The 26,924-nt window shown below is 30.9% G+C and overlaps 1 protein-coding gene across 5 annotated transcripts; it reads right to left on the reverse strand.

Annotated features, from left to right (window-relative positions):
- Positions 1-563: 563 nt before the first annotated feature.
- On the reverse strand, positions 564-26,582 carry LOC130449278 (zinc finger RNA-binding protein-like). 5 transcript variants are annotated; one of them, XM_056786993.1, is made up of 16 exons: positions 26,495-26,582; positions 25,989-26,167; positions 22,580-22,719; positions 20,788-20,857; positions 17,016-17,163; positions 15,704-15,858; positions 14,444-14,733; positions 13,469-13,651; positions 11,968-12,093; positions 11,442-11,728; positions 10,964-11,268; positions 5,412-5,503; positions 4,024-4,119; positions 3,505-3,759; positions 2,387-2,477; positions 564-906 (listed from the first exon to the last, which is right to left on the reverse strand). In XM_056786993.1, exons 1-16 carry the CDS (start codon positions 26,542-26,544, stop codon positions 866-868), a joined length of 2,508 nt encoding a protein of 835 aa, XP_056642971.1. In that variant the 5' UTR covers positions 26,545-26,582; the 3' UTR covers positions 564-865. The 5 variants fall into 5 exon arrangements, with proteins under 5 accessions (XP_056642971.1, XP_056642970.1, XP_056642974.1 ...); XM_056786992.1 differs by having other exon boundaries at positions 13,469-13,657; XM_056786997.1 differs by lacking the exon at positions 26,495-26,582 and adding an exon at positions 26,223-26,367 and having other exon boundaries at positions 573-906; positions 13,469-13,657.
- Between the last annotated feature and the right edge of the window lie 342 nt (positions 26,583-26,924).

A 26,924-nucleotide genomic window follows, 5' to 3' on the forward strand; every position in this document is an offset into this window, starting at 1 on the left:
GGAATGTTGTATTTATGCGCCTAGCCTAAGTCGATTTTTATAAAATGTACAGTATGTGTTATAATAATTACTTCTGTACTTACCTCATCAAATTGTCTTATAGAAGGATTTTTAACAAAAAATTATGAATGAGATCAGCTTTGTCTATTAATTTCTCACAACTGACTGCTGCATATTAACTTGTAGTACCATGGTAAGAACATGTTTTATATAAAAAACTTTACAAATCAATAAAGATGGGGATTTTCTCCAAATTGGCCATGGGTAACTAAAGGTCTTTTCAATGACTGGCGGATTGACTTCAATAGTGGTATATGGAATTTTATGACAAAACCATCTTCAAATTTAGCACTTAATTTAGAGAGGCAGTTATCATCAAGAGTAATTGAAAAAACCTCTGAATGCTAGATTTACATCATATAAAACATCGCCTGATTTAACAGTGTGTAGGTTTTCCTCAAGACAAAGGCGTATTTTTTATATTTTTATTGGGTTTTCTACAACAATTGGTAGAATTAATAAGATACGAAGTATTTTAGTACAGAGGAAAAGAAAACAAATTATTTATTTTGGATAAACTTTTAATTATTCAAGAATAATACAAACAGAAACATTATTTTCATTGACATTTGCTTGAAGTAAGTGTCAAGCAGAAGGCAGGTTAATTTTATTGAATTCCTTACAAAAATTAAATTGAAACAAAATGAATATAAAATTAACTCATCATATTAATTTTCATGAGTGCGTCATCACTTGAACTAGCCTTGATATTTCTAATGAGAAAATCGTTATACAGACCATTTAAATCTATCTATATTTCAAATTAAAATACTTCAATCGTAAAAAATATCTAATTCATGTTATTTCATTCTGTGGATTCTGTCTTGATAACTTTTCCGCCATCAACTGAAACAAATTCATATAAATCAATAAAAAGGTTTAACAGAGTGGAATTATCAGAACAATCATAGATACCCACAAAATTTAATCTAGTTTCTATTTTTTTCCTGAAATTCGATTCTCTTTTTCTTGAGCCTATTTAAGGTAATATTTGCAACAATGCAGTGGAGGAACAATAATTGAAAGTAACCATTTCCAGCCAAAACATAACACAGGGATTGTTTAGGGTATGTAGAGTCTACATAAATACTGGTGATTTTGCAGACAAGTTCAATTAAAAAATGGTCCACATGAAAAACATAAATATGGTAGATGAACTGTGGAAGAATTTGTCATGTATATTTATATAGGGCTCTCATGCTTCTTGCTTCGCATTTTCAATTTTTAATATTGTACGATATTATGCTTTTATAACTTAAGCTCACTATTGCTGTCGGTCTAGGGGGTACAAAACTAACCTAACCTAAAATAGAATTAACTCTCTTTCCATCGACATGTTACACCTCAACTAGTCCTATTGTATATATGTAATTATACCCAGGAATAAACACACAATATGTACTCTTTTTTTATCTGTTTCATGCAGTGCCTCGTCGCGACGCGCCTAAATTTTCGTATATATGTTATAACCCCCTAGCACATATCCCAAGATCAAGGTTATAGAAGAGTTGTACCCTAAAAGATAGAATTTCCAACTTTTTACTGTAAGGTCACTTTAAGTAAACTGATTTTCTAAATATTCAGATACATATATAAACACACAAATAAAATATTCCAAAAGACAAAGAAATTGTTGGAAACGCCTAAATCAATCGAAATATAAAACGAAAAAGTTAACATAGATTATTATCTGCAGTTTATGTTAGCTATTGAAGTTCAATCATTGCAGCAATTGATCATTAGAATCAGCAGACAGTTTATGTTATGAAATCTGTCAGGAATGTTTGATTTAAAAAAAATTATCGGCGATAACACTACAGGTAAATTTGCGAACTCGGGAATTACGAAAAGTTTAAATTGTTAAGTGAAAGCCTCTGCTATGATTAACCAGGAAGAAGTTATGTAAATGAGACGAATAATTGACAAAGGACAACCAAAAATTATTAAGTTGAAATTTTTGGAACCATTGGTGATATTCATGACACTGACAATTACTCGATTTGTTTCGCGTTTTGATAACAAAGTTATCGTCTTCACAGACTGAAGGTAAACTGGTTTACCAGTCTTGGTTATCGAAACGCGCTACAGACCGAGAAATTGTGAGTCTTGGTGTAATGATAGTGGCGAATTCAATAATAATTAAAAAACAAGCACAATTCTCCGAGTTTTTTTGTGAAATTGTAGAACTAGAGAAAATATTACAAGAACGACTCACTACAGATAGATTTGTCAAACACAATTCAGGCTCGTTCTAGCAAATTTAAATTAAATCTATCCAATGCTCGATTTTTAGGAAATAACCAACATAATATAAATTATATCTCACCTTCCATTCCTTCTTGTTCTTCGGCACGACGTTTACGTCCAAATCTATCTTTGAAAGTATTTGGCGGTGGTAAAGGTTCCATTCCCAATACCTATAATTATTAAAATATTTTATTAACATGAAATATACAGAATTTTCTATTATTCCGCGTTGCGGAAACACTCGTCACTTTTTAAATAAACATTCATATAAAATAAACATATTCTTTATAGGTCTTGTAACTTACAGCTGTGGTACTCAAACGGTTCGGTTGGCTCCTTTAAACATAATCTCACGTACGAGGTACGATAAAAAATGACTTTATAGCAGGAATTTCCTATACTGCATATATTTCAACTAGTATGTTTTTTCATACTCTTATGTGTTGAGACAAGCAGTATTAAGATTGAACTCATCTAGGCTTGTCATTATGCTACTACAGCTGCTTTAATGAGATAGGGTTTACATTGTTTGTTGTGAAACATGAACCTTGGGCAATTCTTTAACTTTGAGCCTGTTAAGATCAAGGAACAGTTGGAACGTCCTTTGACCCCAGAAACAGATGTGCGAGAAGTATACAGATTTTTGCAAAACAAAGTGGGATAAAACTAACCATGATGATGTGATGTGCTTTTTTGAGACACTGTAACCACTTGAAGTCCTTTCCAGATCTGCTTTATTCACCAGATTTAGTCTGACGCTTCCCATAAATAAACACTGAAAATTAGTCAACATTCCTGGCATTTAGGAAGGCCTTAACAGAACAGATGGAAATAATTCTGAGTAAAAAACCTTCCAAAAAGGATATGAATGCAAACTTTGTTATTGCCTTGTTTTTAATCAAATAATTCACTGTATTTTTAAATCGCACATGAAATAGATAGAATAAGGATATACCTGCTCAAATACCTTCCAGGTTTATGGTTGACGAAGACCTATATCTAGTGTTAAATAAAATTTAACAGACTTCTCTATTTTAGCCCTTATGTTCATGATACTTCCAATTCACATTTTATCAATATGGAATATATGAATTATTGTCTACACTTCTTATTAGAAAACAATTCAATACTGTGAAGTGTTTGGAATGTAATACCAAATATATTTATGTTATTTTCGCACAATTTTGACGAAATTACCTTATGAATTTGTCTAAATGCGATTAATCGAAGAGCGTGTTGAGCAGAACAAGTAAGATCTTCACGATGTTGTGCAGATAGTGCAGCGCAAGCATCCGGTGAATCTTTTTCGCATGGATCTGCAAGTCCTGGACCTCCGGGTAAAAGAATACCGCTGGCAACGGCTTCCATAACACGGCGTAGAGCATCACCTGGTGAAAGATGAGTCTGTCCTGGTACCGAAGAAATTACCTTTTCAGTCAACAATTCCATCGCCTGTAATGGTAATAAATTCACATTACAATTGTCATATTTTAGATGTATGATTTCAAAAAGTAAATTAATTGTCGCTTAACATTTAAAATCATAAAATACCGAAATTTTATGTCGTGAATAATTAAAACTTGTATGTTGCATTCTATATTCATTTTACTTCAAAAGTAAAATTTCAATGATTTAAAAACATACAATCTATGAAAGTTTTACAGTATAAAGGTATGTAATGAAACCACACATATTTTTTAAATTATATTTACTTACCCATGAGGATAGAGGGGCCCATGTAGGAACTCTTTCACACAAATCTCTTAAAATACGTATAATGATCACACATGAATGGAGGCCCAAAGCTCTAGCCTAAAAATATAAAATTTGTTAGTTTTTTCAACATCACACATTTGGCATATTGATATTAAAAACTGATAAAAATATAGATAGTAAAGTGCGAGAAATAAATATGAAAATGAGAAACAGTAGATTCAAAATTAAAATCTTTCGCATTTAGTATTCTTACTAACTGAAGATAATCATTATAGAATTTTTTTGTGAAATCAGGAACTAAGGTATTGATGTTAAAACTAAGAGAAGTAATGTTAATAAACTATTCACTGCTAGTAAATAATCGTGTTAATAAAGTTGTCTTTTCGGAGCTCCTCAGAACTCCAATTTTGATGATTTTTTTTTATTATTTAAAATCAAAAACCGTTTGGAACGAGGATGATATTATTTATGTTGTTTAAACAATATCTATGGTATTAATGTGGAAAAAGGATTTTTCCTACCACATCTGTGGAAAACGATGATAGTATACATATTTATAAAACGTTTTTATATTACTATTAATAACTATTGACGACGTCACGCAATATGACGGCTTTACAGAAATGTTTAGACTAACTAAAAAAATTATAATAAAAGTTATATATAAACTATCCAAAATTATTTAAACCATGCAAGTACCCTATTGTAAATTAAACAAAGCAACTTCAAATATATTGTTATTGTTGTTGTGTAAAGTTAGAAACATCAAGGATTACATTCGATCAATCAAGACATTTCATTATTCTACTAGATAAACAGTCCACACGAACCAGTAGATGCGAATTTCAAGTATAAAAATGTTCTAGTACACAGATATTAACAGTGTAATTATGAGTGTCGGTGGTACATCAACTTTCGATATATTGTTATCAGTAAATATTTTCTACTAGTCACCATATAAGAAATTTTTGGCAGATTAAAAAATTTTCAATCATCTTCCGGTTTATAAATTATAAATAGACAAAATCTACGTCTCAAATCGTCAACAAAGTTGGAGTTTATGGAATTTTTGTTAATATTGATACTGAAGACACTACACCAACACTTGAACTACACAGTATGGTCCTTCAAGCCTTTCATAGATTACTAGTTTACATCCGCCTTGAAGAACCAGACGGGGTAATTGTGAGTAATGGTGGAGAGTTATTAAACAGTTCGTTTAGCACATCAACTTTTTATATATTAAAAATAGTTCAAGGCACACTGATACTTTAAGCTTTTCAATTCTTTTAATCGGATATAAATTTTTTTTATATTTCACTTGACCATATTTAAAATAAAATCAAATGATTTCGTGAAAGACAACGGTGTGAGAGGAAAACACAAACCTGAAACCATTTGGTATGTCTGAGGGCTGCCAGCGCCTGGAGACACTTGCCGCGTGAGAGAACATCCCGGTCGAACCCACCGCTCGCAGCTTCTAGACATCAAGAAAAAGGGTGTTTGACCATCGCTAGCTCATTATCGCCACAATGAAGTTATTGCCCCATATTAAAACGGAGTTACGGCGACAATGAGCCGGTTGGTCAAAAATCCTTAAGTCCCACACCACCTAAAATTGCTTCTTCGGTATGTGACACAGTACAGTTATTGTTACATAAGTATTGGACTGGAATGTATAACGAACGTTAATTCTAAAAAAATGTTTCTACCCCAAGATTGATATTCATTTCCTCCATCTTTTATACATTATTACTATACTGCCAAAATGGTTTAGGAATATCGTGTATATCCATTCTCAACTTAATTTCGAATTGTAGTCGAAAAAATTTTATTAACATAGTAACAACGTATCAAATCGTATAAAATCTGGGAGTAGAAACGTCTTTAACATATTCAAAATAATATAAACTCTTCTGATTACTGCAACTTGTCCAATATTTATCACTTTATCTTCAAGGTTTAAGCTGTATCATAAACATTTAAAAATATACCGGAAGTAAACAGTTATTATAAATTTTCAACGCATTTCCGAAATGTACAATGAATTACCAAACAGCGAGTATTCATACAATATAAATTTAGTTTGTTTTGTTTCACTTTTAAAATTCCAAGATGTGAAACATCAAAATTATTTATTAATGTAAAGAGACTTGTTGTTTACATAGTCAAGGGGGGATGAAAAATTGAAGTTAGAAAGTAAACAAAAATGTTGAATTTGATGGGAAAGTAAGGGATAGTTCAAAGGAAATTTAGAACGTTAATTGAGAAATGGACATGTAGACACTGAAAATATTCATTAACTCCGACATGGAGGGAGTTGAAAATGCCATTAATAAAATGAACTTTCGGTGGAAAAACTTGAAATGTATCACCACCAATGGAGGAAAAAATATCTGTTGTAAAAATAAAGGAGTTGTCGCACTTGTGTAGAAAATGGTGGTAGTCTTACATTGTATCATTCATGAAAAGTCCTTGTGCGGAAAATGTTTGGATTTGTCTGAAGTTCTAAATCCAGTATTTTCAGTTGTTAACTTAATCAGATCCACAAGTCTAAATAATCGACAACTCCGCAAGTTTATTGAATAAGATGACTTGCCATATCACACTGCCATACGTTGGCTTAGTTGCGGAAAAGTTCTTAAGCGCTTTTTTGAACTTCAAACAGAGATCGAAATTTTTTTTATTGAGAAACATCGCCCTTGCGCCGATTTAGGAAATCGTGAATGGCTTTAGCATTTTATGTTGAGTTGATAAATCATATGAACGAACTGAATTTGAGGTTGCAAGAAGAAAATCATCTTCTCCCTGATTTATACAATATCAAATCGTTCAGGCAGAAAATAATACTATTTCAATAGCAATTACGTATAAAATAAAGACTGAATTTCCCGTCGATTTTGCAGTTGAAACTTCAGTGCTTCAAATACAAATTTCAATACCTGTTTCTCAGCCTTCGATGTAATGGGAAATGAAATTAAGATTTTTCTAAATCCTTTTGAGTGTGACATTTAAAACCTGGTTACCGAACTCCAAATGGAAATTATTGATTTACAGAGCAGTGATATGTTCAAGAACAAATATTAAAATTCATCTTTGTTGGTTTTCCGAAATTACATTTTAGGAATTTGCATAAATTTACTCGTGGGTTATTTTCTGTTTGTGAGAAAACGTTTTCCATAACTCTCATTAGTTCTTTTATTTTTTATTTTTGTTTTATTTGTTAGGATAAATTTCGTATTTGTTTGTTATTTGTTAGTTACAGCTTAGATACTTTAGTTCAGTTTTCTGCGCCACCAAAGTTTTATCTTGCAAATTGATGAAACTGAGTAATTATCATTTTGTTTCCATTCTCTTCCATCACAGTAGTAACATCGTCTGTCGCGGGCCAGTTTGATGACATTAGTCTTAAGCTGTCGCGGGCCGTAGTGTAGAGAGATTCCTGCCTTAGAGGAAAGTAATTGATAGAAAATAATAGAAGACACTTTAGAGAAGTGATTCGACATCGTAGCTTAACTCCACAGACGCCTTACACCCGCAAAGGTAGACAAGTTTAGGATCAAATAAGTAGAACTTAAAAAAAACGGAAGTAATGTATTTTGGGACTGGGAAAATTTGATATTGTGGTACATAAATATGAAAGTGTGTACAGATAATGAGGGTTAAAGGAAAATTATAACATCTCTACATGTTAGGAATTGAACATTTTTCTATTGTATATTAAATTCTACTGAAGAAACTGGAGTGATATTTAGTGTTAAAAATTGCTTTGATTATGTTTGAAAAGCCTACAATAATCAGATTGGTTATGAAAGCTGCAAACGTAAAGAAAAAAAGTTATAAACTTGATTTTTGTTAATCTTGTGTCAATAAATGAATTGACTTATGGTGTTTTGCAATAAGAGTTTGCTGTTTTTCCAATTAATTGTACATTTCTATTATTTCCTTAGAAAAGATATATGGGACACTGTTGAATGAAAAAATATCTGAAAAAAATGTTCCGAAATTAGTTCAAAATAATTAAATAATAAATTAACTAGGTAGATATATACAGACGAAATAAATTATACACCAATCTTTATATTAGGATTATATCTAAAAAGTAATTACTACGTAATTCTATTAGTATTAAGCATTTAGAAAGGTTGGATGTGGAATGTACAGTACTCATAGTAGCACAGAGACAAATATATGAGAAGATGGAGGAAGGTAACGTCTGTCCTTTTTTCAGTGGCAGTTGAATACTCTCATTATAAAACATTTGTGAAAATTTGAATGTCGTCAGATCATATAAGTTTTACAAGTTTACATAATAATAGACGATTTTCCTTATTGGATGTATAAGTTACAGTTACCAAAATTTTAAAACTACACACATACACTCTTTATCTCTGTTTATATCTTTTCTGATTCAAACTCGTCGATTGCTAGTGACTTTATACTCAATTCCTTTTAAGAGCAACAACATTTAGTTTTCTCTTGTTCTCTAGCACATTACTTTTCATTCCCCTTAAATTATAAGATATAGACACTATTTGACAAATGGAACTCGTGCAAATTAAGTTTTCTCTAATGAAATATACAACACAAGTATTAATTTCAAATGATGTAAGGCTTACACCTGAGGCTTTTTCATTAAAAATACTCAAAGATCACAAATACAGCAAAATAGACTTGAATATATAGAATTTATATAGAATTTAATCAACCAAACCAAAAATTCCTTTACTTTGCATTCATTATCCTTGTTAATCGCACTTTCGAATGGTATTGGTTTCGCATAATATATAAGCCAATTTTAATTAGAAGGAGTATGAAAAATCCATATCAGCAATATTATACAAGAAGCGTCGTTACTTCCTCATTTGAGGCTCGCATTATTTTGTCAGAGCAAGAGCAGCCTCTGTAAGCAGAATGCGTGTATGTTTGGTTTGTAATAATTGGCACTATTGGCACATTGAGAACCAAAGGGCAATCTCGGATAATTATGAATTTATGAAAAGAATGAAAGCAGGGAAAGTGTGGTGTCAATCAGATGGAGACACGGCTCACATGGTAAGAAGTTCAATGAATTTCCTGCGAGAACACTTCCTCAAACTACGCAACGGGCAATCGCCAGATTTAGTCCTGTGGTATTTTTTCCTGTAGTTTTACTGTAAATATTTAGTTTAAGCGACCAGCCATCACAGGAAAAGCAATATTCGTACTACTATTGTCGATATAGAGACAGATATGCTGGGAATAGTGGAGGCTACTTTCCAGTTCTCGTTTTTAAAAGCCAGTAAAATAAAAGTTTGAATGTACCTCTGATAATATTTTTTGTTTCGTGATTTTTTAAAATAAAGAAGTAACCATATCCAGCCTATTATATTTATTTGTTAGGTATTCAACATTTTACCATCTATGGTTCTCTTATTTTATACCTAATTCTTTGAAATCGTGCTACTAAAGATAAAAGGGCAGACTGAGATTATATTATTATAGATAGCCAAGTTAGTCAATAACAAGAAAATAAACTGAATAACTCACATAAAATAAATTTTTGAAGGGTTGTAATGGATACCTAAAAACTGAAAAGTCACTAAAGGAATGGACACTGAACAATTATGATTCATAATTTCACCCGAATTTTATAATATAAAGTTTAAATATATTCGTAATTATAGATAATTGTAAATTTATTTCGAAATGTATATTACCTAGTTTCCAAATAAGAACTGCCATAAATATCTATCAAAAACTGGTTAGAGAAGAATTAAAAAAACTGTTATTCACAAATATTTGACATAATTACAACATTAAAACGTCTATTCACCTTTAGTTATCTTATATGAAATAACAAAAAAATTAATTATACAGTTAAGAAAGAAAGTACAAAGACAAATGTGACAAATAATGGTGTAAGAGAAAGAAAAATTATATTAGTAAGAACGATATTTAAAGTTATCTGATTTCAATAAAAAGTATAGCAAAATTCTATGAATTAAAGTTCTAAGCTGATATAAAGATATAGTGCCACAAATCTCTAAAATAACAATAATTGCTCTACAAACTCCATATATTGTTTCTAACCAATTTTTGATGTACCAAAAATAAATTTTTGTAATCAGAATTTTCTATTTAAATGGAACAAAAAACTTTATATTTACACACTAATTATGGACAACAAAATAAAGGATTTGTTTTTAAATTTAAGTCTAGTTTAATAAAAAAAACGTATTTTTATGAACCTAATACTTATTGATAATTTTTGTGGATACAAAGAAACTTTATTGGATGCTACAATGACGCAGTAAAAAATTACTTGTGCTACTACAAGGTGCCCTTTCAAAAACGTAAAAGAATATTTTTATACATTCCACAATACATATGCAAGAAAAAAATCACAAAAACGTTCATTTTTCTGTTGGTATGGGTAAGTAGAACCCTTTAATGGTAGAGTATCTAGGTAATATCTAGATTTTATTCCAAACATGTTACAACTTCTCACTCACACACATAAAATGAGACTAGGTCTAGCAGAAACAGTCCAGATTCTATTTGGAAGAAGAAGAAACTTTGGTGCACCAATAGAATAAAACACTTATGAAACAGCGAGGGCGTGACTGTCCTGTATCCATCATAGATACTGGAATTCATTATAATATTGAAAATGGGTCACATAATGAGAAGGAAAGCATATGAATGCGCTCGAAACACTAATATAGTATGACAAAATGATGTTATCTAAATTTTTTCCAATGATCAAAAAATTCCACAAAAATCTATATACTTATATAGCCAATAAATGTGCAAATATTAAAATGAAAACAGATTACAAAAATTTAATATTTCACGATTACTTCAACATATCCTTTTTTCAGCTTTAATCAGCTTAAACCCTGCACAATACTGTACACCCTCGCGCGTTCCACTATACTTAACATTTCTCTTCCATTACCTGGCTGCTCTCGAACCACCGGACTAGTAAATTGTACCAAAACGTTCCCGTCCTTTCCGGCTACGTTTAAACCAGCTTCTGGAGCATTAATTGACACCCTATAAGCTTCTTCGGGTGATATCTGTTTCAAAGCCGATGGAAGAAGTTCGACTACTTTTTTAAGTAGAGTTAAAGTTGGTTTGTCAGCACAAAGGACTACCAGATGTACATTAGTTTCTCCACGAAGTATTAATCCTTTAGAAAGATGTCCAACTCGCATCACACCCTTCAATATTCTCGTGTTATCTCCCTGGTTGAAAGTGAACCTAAAATACAAAAAAATCTGTTGGAACTTGTTCATAGAAAGTTTTTCTACTGAAATGAGCAGAAGAATGTTATAATTAGGATATCGTCAATATTTGCATCACAATAACTTAAAAAAATATCTCATTAATTCAATATGTATTTTTATACAGGTTGTAAATCAAAATCTACTAACAACTGATTGTCTCGTCCGTCTTCTTTTTGCGGTGCTTCTGATTGTTTGCTTTCATTTTCAGCCTTGGCGGCGGCGGCGGCTGCAGCTGCGGTGGCAGCGTCAACTTTTTTTCCTTGATTTTTGGCATCTGCTATTTTGTCAGAAACAATCTTGAGAGCTTTCTCTGTATTGGATACAATATTTTGTATAGATTGTAGCTCGTCCTCTTTAGGATATATTTCAGCATGACGAGCCATTACATGTTTGTCATCACTTGATTCTGTTCGACGCGGCATACCACCGAAAAACTATTAAATAAAAACAATATAGATTTCTTTAATTTATTTAATATATTTTTTGATGCTAACTCGTCTTCTTTTCAGGTCTCTTCTAATTGAAAAATTAGTTTTTAAACATAGACATTTGACCAAAATAAGCTTATTTTTTATATGTTTTAAGAACCCATTTTCAATCAGAAGAAACCTAAAAACAAGAATTAGATTTAGATGTGTCTCATTCATAATACAAATAAATTAAACAAACTTACTGGAGGTGGCCCACCAGGAAATGGCCTGCCTCTGTGAAACGGACCCATACCCATATATTCTTCCTCATACCGTCTATCCCAATAACCATCTTCATTTCTTCTAGCCCAGTATTCTTCGCGAATTGCCTGAAGTAAAGAATTATATTAACCTCATAAAACATCAATTTATTATTTTAAATTAGGTAATCCCCATGATGATGGAGTGAGCACATGGATGAAAATGGGGAATTTTCATCAAGTTTGAGAAGAGAAAATAAAAGATTTGGAAATTAAATATCCCACCTATTCAATAAGAAAAGTTTCAAACACCACATAGATATTGATTAGTACAGCAATGGAATTATTTGAGAAAACTGTAGAGTGGTTTCCATAAATTTTGGTGTACGCGAGCTTATTTTTTAACCATAAAAGAAAAATGAGAAAATCTAAGCCTAACTTTTCTTCATTTGGTTTTATTAATGAAAAAAACAAAACAAAAAGTGAATGGGTACTACACAAAGATTTAGAACTAGAATTAAAGTATGTATGAAATGATGGGGTACAGATATTTAGGTATAGGAATGCAACGTTTTCAAATCAAAAACTTTTATAGTAGTTTTTCTCCGACTTTCCATCATCTGAAGTTTGTTTCACGTTTAAAATTATTGATGTAAAGTAGTGGTAATTAAAACTATCTATCTTTCGAATTCTGCAGACAAGATAATATTTCTACTAACAAATAGATTGGAATGAATATATAGAATTGAATACTAAAATTTTATATTGCTGTAATGAATATGTAGTTAGATGAGAAGAATATGGATTAATAAGAAATATTGGGTGACCGAGGATTAAAGATGGGAAATAGAAGCACAAGATCGTAGGAAGTAGAGGGCGATAGTGGATGTGGCCAAGCCTAGAGCCAGAAAAGACCAAAAATTAAACTTTGGACACTATAGATTTCATAAAAGTAAAACGGAGACAATAAGGCATTTATTTATATTATTTGGATCTTAACTACTGTTGTAGTCCCTTTAATTTGTGTAACCATCAATTTGATAGAAAAAATTTGCATAAAAATAATATAAATGAAGCGAATTTCCTTTTTCTTCTTGTCATTTATTATCTAGTAATACACCCAAATACACGAAATTTTCTTCTTTCTCGAATTCTATTAACATCCCACCATGTTTATGTACTTTGAAATTGTTTTTTGTCTTGCTTCCACATTTATTCTATTTTCATAAACTTTGTTTTGTCATTATTGAAGTGTAGGCATATCTCTTCTGCTGCTATTATTAGCTGTTTTGTGGTTTTTCCAAGCTTCCTGTGTTTCTTGCTATCATCAACAACAGAGATAACACAATAAAAAATATAAAAACAAGTTAATGAAGTAAAAACAATTTAGAGATGATAATACATTTTTAACAAAATTCCTCATATCGACAAACCTATTAACCTATCCTAACACTGCAAGCTAAATGGGAAGTTCGATGTTGAAAACAAAAATAGAAAAACTTACGGCTCTTCTCATCTTTTCTTCTTGCATTTTCCTTTGTCTGAGCGACGGTTTGACATCCACAACTAGATTAGGATCGACTTTCTTTTTATATTGCAACCTATGTCTTCTACCTTTCATATGCATCTCCTTTGCGTTTGGATCACTAAATCTACACTCGCATAATTTACAGTTGAAACTTATAACCTGTAACTATAAAATGTTAAACAGAAAAGTTGAAAGAGCAACAAAATTATGATTAAAAAGTTTGAACAACCACAACCTGACGAGTAGTTTTTTTGCTTTTTTAGTGTAAAAAATTTGGATAATAAAATATTGCACTCAGTACTTTACTTTTGCTATTTACATTTTTTAAAGGTTAAAAATTCTAACTAAACACTATATGTCATTTATGACTGACTCAAGAAGGAAAAATTTGCTTCCTTTCATGTTTTTTTTTCTACAACTGTATCTGTATGATTTGGTCAAATTTGGAGGAAAACTTACGAGTGCATTTGAATTGATGAGAGCAATCATAATCATTGTAAGAAAATTGAGCTTTCACAATTTCACCTACATGGGAAATGTAAAAGCTTAGTTAACTGTTTATCTAAATTTGTTTTGTCTATTTGAGGTTTGAGGATTACAGTGATGTTAATGATTTGAAACAAAGTAAATTAAAAAATATAAAAACGAACGAGTTTTTTGCTTTATTGAAAAGACTACCAGTTATTATAGTAACTCAGGAAACAAAATGACTAAATTATAAATACTTATTAATAACTAAAGAAGTAGAAAATAAACAAGAAATTTGTTACAGTGAATTTCCTAAAAAATGAAGGACTTTTCGTTTCTGTGATAACTCATTGCAAAAAGTGGAAAGCCAAAATTTATAAATACTAACAAATCCTGTTATTTACATAAAATTACACTATCATCATTTTTAAACTTGAATATAAATAGAAATTTGATGAAAATTCTCAAATGTTACGAACTCACTTTTCCATCATCTGTTTTAATTTCTTCAATATAATCTTGACCAACAGGTTGTACGTCGGCTTCTGGGGTGTCGTCATCATCTTTATTGTTGGGATCGCCATTGCCCGTGGCCGCTGTACCCAAACCACTTCCTTGTACAAAATTGATTTTTGGATCGCTGGCTACAGATTTTTTAGCACTACCCATAACTTCCGGCTCTTGAGGTGGTATTGGTTTGCCTAATTTAGTGTGGAGGAGTACCACTTTTTGATGCTTGGCACCACGAATGTGAGCTGCATATGCATCATTACCTAATAAAAAAGAATATTAATATAATATAAATACAGATACTTTGTAGTTAGTGAAAATTATGCCTAATTCCCTAATCAAGGTTTTATCAGAGTTCCAAGAGAAATTGAGGCATAAATGCACCTCAAATTAAAATATATCTAGTCTCAATGTTATTAAAAGAAAAATTTGTTTTCAATTAACCAAAACCAACTATTCAACTCCAATCGCTCAGTATAGATGCTACGCAAACAGTAGGAAATGAGGAAGCACTGTAGGCCACTGCACAGCTTTCGCCCTACACATTCCGTCTTTGTTCACGTACAGAAATTAGTATAGTGCTACTGCCAACTGTAAAACAACTGAATGGCTTCTTGAGCTCTGAATCATCCATCATACAATCCTGACTTAGCACCCACCTATCCCAGAACTGAACATGTGGGCACTGGAAAACTACATGTATTAATCTTTCTGAATATATGGACCAGTGTGCGCGGCTCTATGAAGACACCAGCTGGGTGACAGAAATCAAGGGGGCCAAACTTAGATAGCTAGGCCATTTGAAGCGTATGTCTGAGGAGCGAGAGGTACGCCAGTAGAAGGATGATGTCGAAGAGGATCTTCCAGAGCTAGATATGAGGGGGTGGAGACGTCGAACATTGGACCGTGATAACCAAAGGAAAGTGGTGGACAAGGTCAAGGTTCTTTGAAGGCCGTAATCCCAATAGTAGTAGCAGTATCAATCTTTCTTGTGATCAAGTTGAAAATTAATCGTAAAAACCAAATTTATTGATTTATACGATCTTATCTTTTGATTAAAGCTCTTTAGAGGTTGAAAAAAAAACGATCTATATACATAATTTTTTCCACAACTCCAACATGTTCTTCATTACATTTTTTTAATAGCATTATTAATAAATTTTTCTTGTTATTTTATTCCTAAATATTATACCATTTAGTGCGGTAGTAGTTTTTTTTGCAAACATAAATTACCTGTGCAAGTGACATCACATAGCTGGCACCTTAGAGAGTTTCCAGATCTGTTTTGACTAGTTACCGCCACAGAAGCAGCCATTTTCAAAGCTGATTCACGTTTCTTGTGTTTTTGGCCTAATAAATGTTCCTGATATGTTTGTGGACCGGCACAACTGAAAAAAATATCAATTACATTTATAACATTCAAATTAATAAAAGTTTTTGATACATATAAACTACATATACTTATATTATCTTATATTTTATAAAGCTGAAGAGTTTATTTAGTTGAATGAAATAATCTCAGGGACACTGATTCAAGGGAAACGCTATTTTAGTGCTAGCATAGTCATTGAAGAAGTCTAGGAAGTCTATAGGCTATATAATATGATGCCACGTTGAATCGGAGTAGAGCATTTAAGAAAAATGGTACAGAAACGTGGAAAATTTGCCTGTTTCCGAGCGAAGGGATCTAAAAAATTTTATAACAGCAACTTTCAATAGTGACTTATTATAAACTTTTTTAGTTTTAGTTCTTAGTGAAACAAATACGTTAATCACCACAAAAAGTAACTGTTGAACAAGCAGGGTTTGTGAAAGGCAGAGGATGTCGAAAATATATTCTGAATATATGTGTTATAACAAACTTTTATACCATCTCGACAGCAGTTATCAAAGTTTCAAATTACCAATGCTTTATACATGTGCAATGATTTTGAATTGTTTTAAAGGATGGAGCAGTGATCTCTCGATCGTAATCCTTACCGACGACACTGTACTGATTACATCAACAATAAAGCACGAAGAAACTATTAAAAAAACTAGTAGATATCTGTGGAGAGCAAGTCTAAAGATAATATATGAGAAATATAAAGTCCTGTTACTTAATCATAGACAAAATTCCTGATATTCTTAACCAATTGTAAAATTGTGAATTCATGTATCTTTATCACCGTAAATTGACCGAATTTCAGTAAATTTGATCAAATTTTGTCCAATGGTAGTCAGCTAGATCACAAATTCAATTCCTTTAGGATCAAGTTATAAGTTCCGATGACCCTCTATCTAACCATATCTCTCTTATTAGACGTAGAAGGATTTCTTATCGGATTATATGTGAGGAAATTTTTTTTATTTCCAGGTCCATATCAATAAATCATCACAACTAATAAAGTAACATTTTTAAAATTTTGTGTTATTAATTACCAGACCTTTCTATTCTTTGGTATTCAAGATAAATAATCCATTAAGTAATGAATAGTTCAACGTAATGCACTAAATAAAATATAAATAAATTCTCTAAAATTGGAAAAAATAGTTTGTTTTTTACCTAATTTTGCAAACCTCGCAATAATGCAATTGTTGCGGTTTGGGTGGTGCTTTCGTCCGGACTATCTTTGCACCAGCTCCAGGTTTTCGAAAGTTTTGCCATCCAGCAGGTTTCTGTTGACCTCCAACTTGTGCTACATACATTGTGGCTATAAAAATTGAAATGTTTGATTAATTGTGATGTTATTGCATGAAAATTCTTCTACAAAGAAATATAAAATTTGCAATAGATAGTGATTGTGTTAAGGAGGGATTGAATGTACTACTAAATATGAAATCTTACAACCTTATAATTTAAAATAATACATATCCAAATCTAAAAACATTTTTCGAAAGTTTTTTGTAAAAAAAATGTAGACATTACAATGATTCTCTGGAAAATTTATAAAAATCTAATTCGATTTGTAGGCTTCGCCCTTTTTGTGTATTCAAATTAATATAAAATTTTCTTTTTAGACCTTTTTATGTTTTTTATGGAGATTCGTCTTCATTTAAGGTCTTTTTTCTATGATAATTTTTACATGTAATTTCAGACTGATTTTTATGAAAAAAAAACCTAAAATCAAAACAAATCATCACAAAAATTGATGAAAAATTCGAACAAATTTTGTTTTCAATTAAATAATTCCACAATTAGAAAAATATGGGAAAACGATGATTTTTGTTAGAAATAATGTCTAATCTACAACTTCCTCTATTGAGGAAAAGATTCAAAACAAATGAAAAGGTGATCGAAATAGCCTTTTCGGTCTCTTTCTGAGAACACTTCTTTTGCAACCATTATTTAATAACCTTATTACTCTGGTTTTTCCTAGATAAAAAAATATTTTAGCAGATAGTCGTTCAATAACAAATGGTTCTTTTCGATGGAGCAGAGACCGGATAACACTTTTGAAGCCATTGCTGATCTTGTACAATATTTTTTTCATCAAGAAGCAATGCTAAATTAATTAACAAACGAAATTGTTTTTAAAATATTAAAATTAGCTTCACTTGAATGGCTGTCACTTTTTTCAGAATAATCGAATGTCATGAAATTTCACACATAGTCTTTTGAAATTTGTTACTTCATAAACGTCATATGGATTTGACTATGTCATCGCCATCTACTCTTGCAGTTTTCTTTTTATTGTTGAAAAATGGGCTTTTTCATGTAGATATCAGTATTTTAAGGTAATTAATTACTGTAAGGTGCACAGATAACATTCTATAAGCATATATCTACAATAAGGAAAGCATTTGAAAAACAAAGCAGAATCTACAAGGCGTTTTCAATTGATTACTCCGGTCGTTGATAAGAGCTCGACAAATAACACGTTAAAAGCGGAACCAAAAATTCAAAAATGAAAAAATAGCATTTAATAATACCCAAATCAAAACCATATTTCATTTAGATGAGGTTTTAAGTAAAAAATAATTATACTTTTCAATAGTTTTCTATTGAGAAAACATAAATTGTTAATATATTTTATAAAAAATGTGAAGGAACGATATAAACTAAAAATGTTTTTAAAATAAATGTAATTACAACAAATGTTTTTTTATATTTGTTCATATGCACCAAATATCTAACCAATTTAAGCGAAACATGCAAATTGTGAGTCTTTCAACCTATTTCTAAATAACTTAGACGAATATTAGTTCTGAATCTTGCCACCCTGCTAATTTCATCAACGTTCATAAAGTTAATAACAAAAATCAAATATACTATTTGACAAAAATATCTAAAACTATTTCACTAGATTCAATATCTTATAATCTACAAAATTTATAAATTATTTTAAAGCCAGTTATTTTATTCAAGAGGTTTCAGTTATTTTTGTCGGATAGCAAAGTACATAAGTGTCACTTAAAAGCAGATATATATTTATAAATTTTAACAACAATTATTGATGAAATACCACAAGTTTAATCCATGCAAGTGAATTAAAAAAAAACATTAGTGCAATGTAACTAATAATACCTAATATTACAATGAGATGTTTAATGTCTTTAGGAGACTTTCACAATTTTGTAAACATAGATATATATATCAATGTAAAATTGCTAGCAAACTTAATTCCAACCAATCAATGAAATTTTCAATAGAATGTCACTATAAATTCTACAGGTCTGCAAGTAAAAAAAAAAAGGTTTATACATTTTCTGACAAAAAAAATTCCTTCTCATCAATTTTTTTACAATACTAAATTTTATAAATTTTATTTTGTGGAAAATTCTTATTTAGTTATAATTTTATTTTATTTTTTAAGCTTAATGATGCAGAGGACTCAGAAACGTTGGCTACCCAGAACTAATCTAGTTCAGATTTTTGAGTTGACGAGGATCTTGAGATCTATGACCTAGTTAAAGACTTTGGTCTTTCAAAAGATGCAGCTAGGTACAAGGCTTAAAAAATCCTTTCATCATCTGGTACAGACATCGAGACACTCATACAGAAGAAAACTACAATGACTTAGCTACTATTCTTGAGAAAATCAAATATCAAGAATATAAATGGATGGTTTGTGGAAATTTTAAAATACTAACAATATTGTTGGGACAAAGTTATACAATATTCTCTACACTGGACAACAACTGACTGTCCACCACGACAAAGTTTAACTCCTAGCGAGAAAATCCACTTGGGTTTCACCAGAAAAGGTTTTATGGTCACTTGCTCATATTAAATTGGGGCTAATTAAGCAGTTTGTAAAATCAAATCAAACTTTATCTGATCCCCTCTTTCCTGACTCAATAGGAGATTTCGAAAAAGAAGCACGGAATTTTTTCAAAAATGTAGTGCAGTAGTGTTTGAGCAATACCAAGGATTCGCAATATAAAACTATTGTACAACGCATGCTGGCAGCACCTAAAGCTCAAGGGTGCAAGATGAGCTTAAAAGTTCACTTCTTACACTACCATATTGAGCTTTAATAGCTGCTTGGATATCGTAGAAGAAGATAATCTCCTGTTTGATTCCTTCTTAATTTGAACTCACCACATTTTTAAATTGCATATATTTTTGCTTGAACAATACTGTGTGTATTTTTTGGAGAAACACAACTTGTGTATTGGTCAAGCTTTCTGTCAGGTGTTTGGAGAAATACAACTACATACATGTTAATATGAAAAACTTTGGTATTTGCACTTTCTTTCATTTTCAATAAAATTGAAAAATTATTATCAGTACGATAACTTTGGTTCCACTTTGAAGAAGAGATAAATTTATCTCTCTTTTAATGTGGTAACTTGAGTTACTAATATAAATAGAATTTTGTTCATTGAATGAACTTCCTGGTACATCTTTGTATTTGTTGTGAAAATAATAGTTGTTCCAGATATAGAAGATTTGGATTAAAAGTCTTCATACTACAACAATATATACATGAATAACATTGTAATAAGTAATATCAAAATCACATGCTACAATTATCAATTTTACTTGGTATTAACTTGCTCATTTTTTTCTATCACATCTACTACATTAAATTTGATTGAATCTCAATAGCTAGATAATAATGCAAAGTGCTGTATCTCAAAAACTAATTGTTGTAAAGACTTGTAATACGAAATTTTACTACTAAAGTATCCAAAAGAAGACAGTAGAAAATATTTTTAGATTTTAAGGAGGCAAGCGCCATCTCGTACTTTTAAAATTATTTTCCTCTGAAATCCTTCAAGTAAACGTACAGAAAAAGTTTTTAAATACAGATTTTACACACTCTACATTATAAATAAACAAAAAAATCTATCAAAAATAAATAACTATATTAAAATAAAACAATTCTTACCTTTTGCTTGAGTAGTGGGCTGAGCTGCGGCTACAGTTGTCTGCGTTACAGGTTGAACGTACGTTGCAGTCTGATAACCAGCAGAATTAGCTTGGAAATTTATCTTATTCTGAGCAGATTTTGTAGCTGCTGTCATAGTTTAACGCTAAAACGTTATTCTTTCACAAAGTTTCAATACCTTAAATGGATTTCCATGAGGAAATTGAAAAACCCATTCTTAAATAGTATTTATTACAAACCATTTTAACTAATGATAAAATTATTAAAGATGATACAATTGTTTTTTCCACAGAAAGTTTGAAAACTGTAAATGATTTCGAAATTATCTCAGGATTAATATTATTTCTACAGGATGAAGAAGAGAGAAATAGATTAAACGCATTGTCTGTTTTCCCAATCAAACACTGTATTATAAACAATTCATTCTTCTAGTAGATTTTGTGAAAGAAAAACATTTTGTATTGAGCAAAATTGATTGATTGATTGAGCAAAATATATAAATTATTTTAAATAGATTTATAGATGAACCTACATTTAAAAAGTATTTTGAATTTGCTATTAGTTTTCCTATTCATATTAGGTAAAAATAAATTTGAGGGCTTTTGTTCAGTTTCCGATTGGCTACACATAGTACATAGTGCATCTCCTCCGTCATTTCAGAATCAAACAAATCATTTCCAATTAAATAAACGTAAACTGCTGTTGCTATTGATTTTGACAACAAGTGTGAATTGCGAACTGATATTTGTTTCTTGCAGGCATAAGAGAACAGTACAGCAGGAATTGATTGCAGCTGAAGGGGATCAAGGAAGCAAGTTTGTCTCAACATAAGATATTGTTTAATGAGTTGATCAAACAATTAAGAGAAATAGGGGAATCACCATAAGTAAATTGTCAGATGTTGACTAACGACCTCAAAACTCCTCGAATGGCTGCACCGTTAAGAATTTGTTCACTGTTATAATACTGATAGAAGAGAATTTTTTAAAATAAATTATTTGTGGTAATTAGACTTAAGTTCAATATGATACACCTGAATTAAAATAACAATTAAAACATACTGAACTGTTTACATTACCACTACACCAACATTCACAATTACACATTTTGATAACCAAGTGTAATTGTGAGTGTTGCTGTAGTGGTAATGCTCACCAAATTGAAAGGAACCCTCAACAATTATAAGTTTATGGTAACTATTCATTGAGTTCTGATCCACGATCCTAACAGGGCTCGTCTACCCAGCGGCTCCTGCAATCTAAATAGGTGCCTTTATCTTTTTCCGGAAATAATACAGTGACTTGGAGGACACTTCCAAACAGACTTTGGAGCTCATAGAAACTGTTACACCCACCACCAATCATTAGCAGCAACAATTTATTACAAAACATGTTCACTGATATGACATCGAAATAACCTATATTATATATATCAAAACTGTCGACAACACATATAGCACAGAGGTAACTCGATTGTTGAAAGCTTGATAGAGATCAAATAAAAGATCGAAACGTTGGCATTTTAAAAAAATTTTGGACAGTTTTACTTTGAGTCCTCAACCCGCAATACCATTCGAAATTACATAGTAGGAAGGGTAATAATATCAACAATGATATACATTACTTTTGATAATTGATAAATGTTTCCTATATACTCACCCATCTTTTCTTTATATCCCCTTAGAAATGAAAAAATAGCCCTCTAGTTATCATTTCTATATCAAAATGATGCTTCAAACTTAAAAAATGTAGATTGATCTAAGACAAAAAATTACATCATTGAAAATACTTACTGACACTTGAACTTGTTGTGGTTGTGTAGTCCTCTGAGTATTGTAAGTTGTTGCGTATGTGGTAGGTTTTGCAGCGGCTGCTACAGCTACAGCCGCACTTTGATCATATCCTGTAGTATAACCTGCTGCTGCTGTTTGACCTGATCAACAATTTTTTATAGTAAAAACAATCACTTCAACAATCAACCTTCTACAAAATACTATTTGTATTTGAAAAGTTGTTTGTCAAAAGAAAATGAAAATTAGCAGGGCGACAAAGGATACTTTAAAAAAATTAAAAACCGAAAATTAAGCAAATATACTCAAAATTTAAAATAACAAAAACTTATCCCTAGTTAATGGTTGATATTCAAATACAATGAGGTGTTAGTGATGAGTTTTTTTTCTAGTAATAGTTAATCCATGTTCTATACATATTTCATATAAAACCTGTTTTTAAGTGATAGATGTATTCTCTCTCCTGTGTGCATTTTTCAAATTACCTTCAATAATCTGCTTTTGGTATATTGGGATACTTTTATCTTTTTGGTTATGGAAATAAAGGGAATATTGGGATATGAAAAAATAGCCAAATTAATATAAGGTTACATAGGTTCTCTGTCTGGTAAAAAATGTACCATCTATAAATTTAAAACTCACATTAAAATCAAATAAATGTGTGTAGAAGTGTTTCCAAAGACTCTTGTGGATGACTACAATTATAGCCCATCATAAACTACTGTTCGGACACGCATTTTCATTTCAGCAAAAACTGCTATACCCAACCCATGGTCATTCACCGTTTCATAGTTAGCACAATCCATCAATAAAATTTTCCATAATGTTATCAGTTTCCATATAAAAATCTGGTAATTTCTCATACAGGCAAATATTAAATACAAAACCTGCAGAACAATACATAGTTGAAAATCTAAGATGGTTACAGCATGTGAAAAGGGTGAGAGAGGAAAGGATTACAAGAAGAATACTAAAGCCAAAACAGTAAGAGCAAGAAATAGAGGAATATCATAAGAGATCTGGATGGACAAAATCAACAAAGTTACTGAGAATAGAGGGAAGAAACTACATGAGTAACTACCACAAACCGAAAGAAATGGAAAGAATTTTGAAAGTCCTTGAAAAAAGAAAATCAAGCTCAAGTCTTACACCCTTGCCTTTTATCGCTGATTAAATTAATGTATTCAAGAACTCATCTAATTTACAAAATTATTTAAAAGATGTATGAGATATTAAAGGGAAGTAGATGCATCTAAAACAAATACTTTTATATTGCCGCATAGGTTCGGAGAGGCCGCCCCAGAGGATTATGTTCAGGTGCAGATCCTCAGTTTTATGTCTAAAAACATTCTTTTGTCAAGAGAATATTTACCATTTTTTCTAATGCATGATTATCGTTCCAAACACGATTATTTGGATGTTGTAAATTACCGCTTGATTGCTTTAAATTAACCTGGCATTAGTTTCATATGTATAATTTGTTATCTATAATTTATTATATGGATTTCTACTAAATATATAAAAAAGTATTTTTATAAGTAAATAAAATGTGAAAATTCATGATTTCTTCAATTATGCCCCAAATGTTTATATATTGGTTTATTTTCACTATTCACCATATTCAAAGACAACAGAAAAAGTGATAAAAGATCTAAGCTATTTTGTTGCTATGCTGAAACATTTTAAGTCCTTCGATCACTAGTCAATGCACCATGGTATGTCACAAACAAATTGATCCATCAAAACCTTCGTATTCTAGCAATACAAGAAATACTACAGCCACTAATCCAAGAACCAAACAACAGAAGACTGAAACGAAGCTGATCAATTGATCTCAAATAAAGTGCATGAGACCTTCTCACTGGAGAAGTCTCATCAGGACATTCCCAAGACCAACCTATAGGTCCATATCCAACAGAATAGCTCATAAAAAATGTTAATAACTTCTGAGAAATTGTGGTAAAATGAAAATTATTTATTTGGAGTCTTACAAAATCATTTGAAGTCTAGAATAAAAGTGTTTTAGTATTTGCCTACAAAAAACCTAACAATGCAAGCACTAGTTTATGATGGGTAGCTATCATTAATAGAGTCTTCTAATCAATCATAGAAAAGATCTATATGAAACCAAATGATTATCTTTGTTCGTGGTAGATATCCTGTTCTCTCATCAGATTCATGTGCAGTTTGAAATTCTGTGTTCCGAGGAGCTAATAAAATATGTTCAGGATTCAAAATCCTTTATTCCTGTGTATACTTGGATATGGGAAAGGATTTTCAATCTGGCGCATTATACATTCATCCTTTTTGTGATATTCACCACGAAGTAACCTCTAACTTATGTGGTTTTCTATATAATTATATTTAAAAAACGTGGTAGTTGACTTTGTATTTACAAATATCAAGAATAAACCTTTGGCCAGTTAATTATATACATCTAATTGTCCTGTCTAGTTTTGAATTCATATTATAATTTCAGATGTTCATAAAAAGCATAGTGTTTATTTTTGAATATTCTTATAAAAGCTAATTAAGATTACCATATTTATGGTCAAATAATTCTTTTAAGAGCTCTCAAAATTTTAGTGCAGAAGTCCTTGTAAGTATTTATATTGTATTTTGTCTCCATAGAGAGTTCAAAAGTTTCTAAATTATTAATTATAATTAGAGGTACATGGGAATCATATATCAACCTCTGTAATAGCAAAGAATTTACCAAGAACCACAAAAGTAATGAAGGCAAAACAAATATATGGAATTTCAAAAGCACAATATGTGATAGATCATAAATCTTATCCGGAGTCCAAACAAAGAGTACTTTTTATAGCCCAGCAGATATATAATTTTGATCATATATACATAAGTTTTAGTTTTTCATAATGATTATTGGTTTGGTTATAATTAACATAAATAAATGATTTTAACTCCTTTAAATAAAAAAAAATAAGTTGAGGGTTGGATTGTAAATGATAAACCAGTGATAAAAATGAGTAGGTAGGTGAACGCTGATAAGTTTTGGAAATTTATTCATTTTTCACAGAAAGCCAAATTTAGGCATAGTGGGTAACAATGTTACAAGTTCCATTATTTTAACACCTTTATTAATATTTGTAAATATTTTCTAATCTATCCTCTGTTTCAACTTGTATTGTGTGAAATCCATTCATTATATTCTTAATATAAAGTATTTTCTTATAAATAAATTCACTTTAACCAAATAAAATTGTTATTAAACAAGACCCTTTCATAATAATGATTGCATAAACCCACCTCTAACAATACAATCTGAAGGTAGTATTACTCACTTGTATTTTCAAAAAACTACACCCTCAAGTGACATCCAGAAATCCAATATTTTTAGAACATAATATTAATAACAAACATAAAATTACGAAAAAACAAAAAAAATTACCGTAACCATAATCGTAAGACGCAGCTCCAGCAGTTCCGACAGTTGCATATGCTGCTTGTTGAGCTTGGTAAGGTGTTTCGTAGCCAGCCCTAGTTCCGTACGTAGCAGCGGCACTAGCAGGGGTTGCTACAGCATATCCAGCCTGTCCCGTTTGATATGCAGCACCCGTAGCAGCTGCCCTATAAAACATCGTTTTGATTAAACCATGTATATAATATTACGATTAGCGCATACTCTTAGATAAATTTGAAGTATGCAGAGGTTAATATTAACTTTTTTAAAGTTTTACAGCATCAAAAAATAGAAAACCTCGATGGTAGATGACCACGGTCGTGCCGATATTGATCGCGAAACTTAAACTAAGATGCCGGATATTCGGAAATCAAGGACGCCGGTAACCGAACCAAACAAATAAACGCTCATATTTACTTGACCATTTATGAGCTATAAAAGAGTATTTATTGGTAGAAACTACACAATAAAGTTAGGAAATCATTTTTACTTACGTATATTGTGTTCCACCGTGGGTAAAACCGAAATAATTATTTGTAGCCATTTTTGCAATCACGATTGACACTTTTTTAAATGACAACTGATATCAAATTGACAGATGACAGATTTTAACATAGAACGGACATTTTCAGAAATAGTTTTCGATTTTTATGAACTCGCATAAAAGGGAGATATGACTATTCATTTTGTAATTCCAATAATTATTTATGTTACAAGGTCGAAAAAATGGTATACCTATTGTTATAAATCCTAAAATTACTATATCAGTTCTTTAACAACATATTTTATTTCATACCATTATTTTTACTTAATTAAAAATAAATCGCACTCTATATACCATATTTTAAATAGTAGTATTACCATAAATTTTTATAAGTAACTTTATTATATTTTGCTTCGATATACATTGTTTGGGAGCTCTAT

This window comes from Diorhabda sublineata, chromosome 10 (genome assembly GCF_026230105.1).
Source record: "Diorhabda sublineata isolate icDioSubl1.1 chromosome 10, icDioSubl1.1, whole genome shotgun sequence".
Taxonomy (NCBI): Eukaryota; Metazoa; Arthropoda; class Insecta; order Coleoptera; family Chrysomelidae; genus Diorhabda; species Diorhabda sublineata.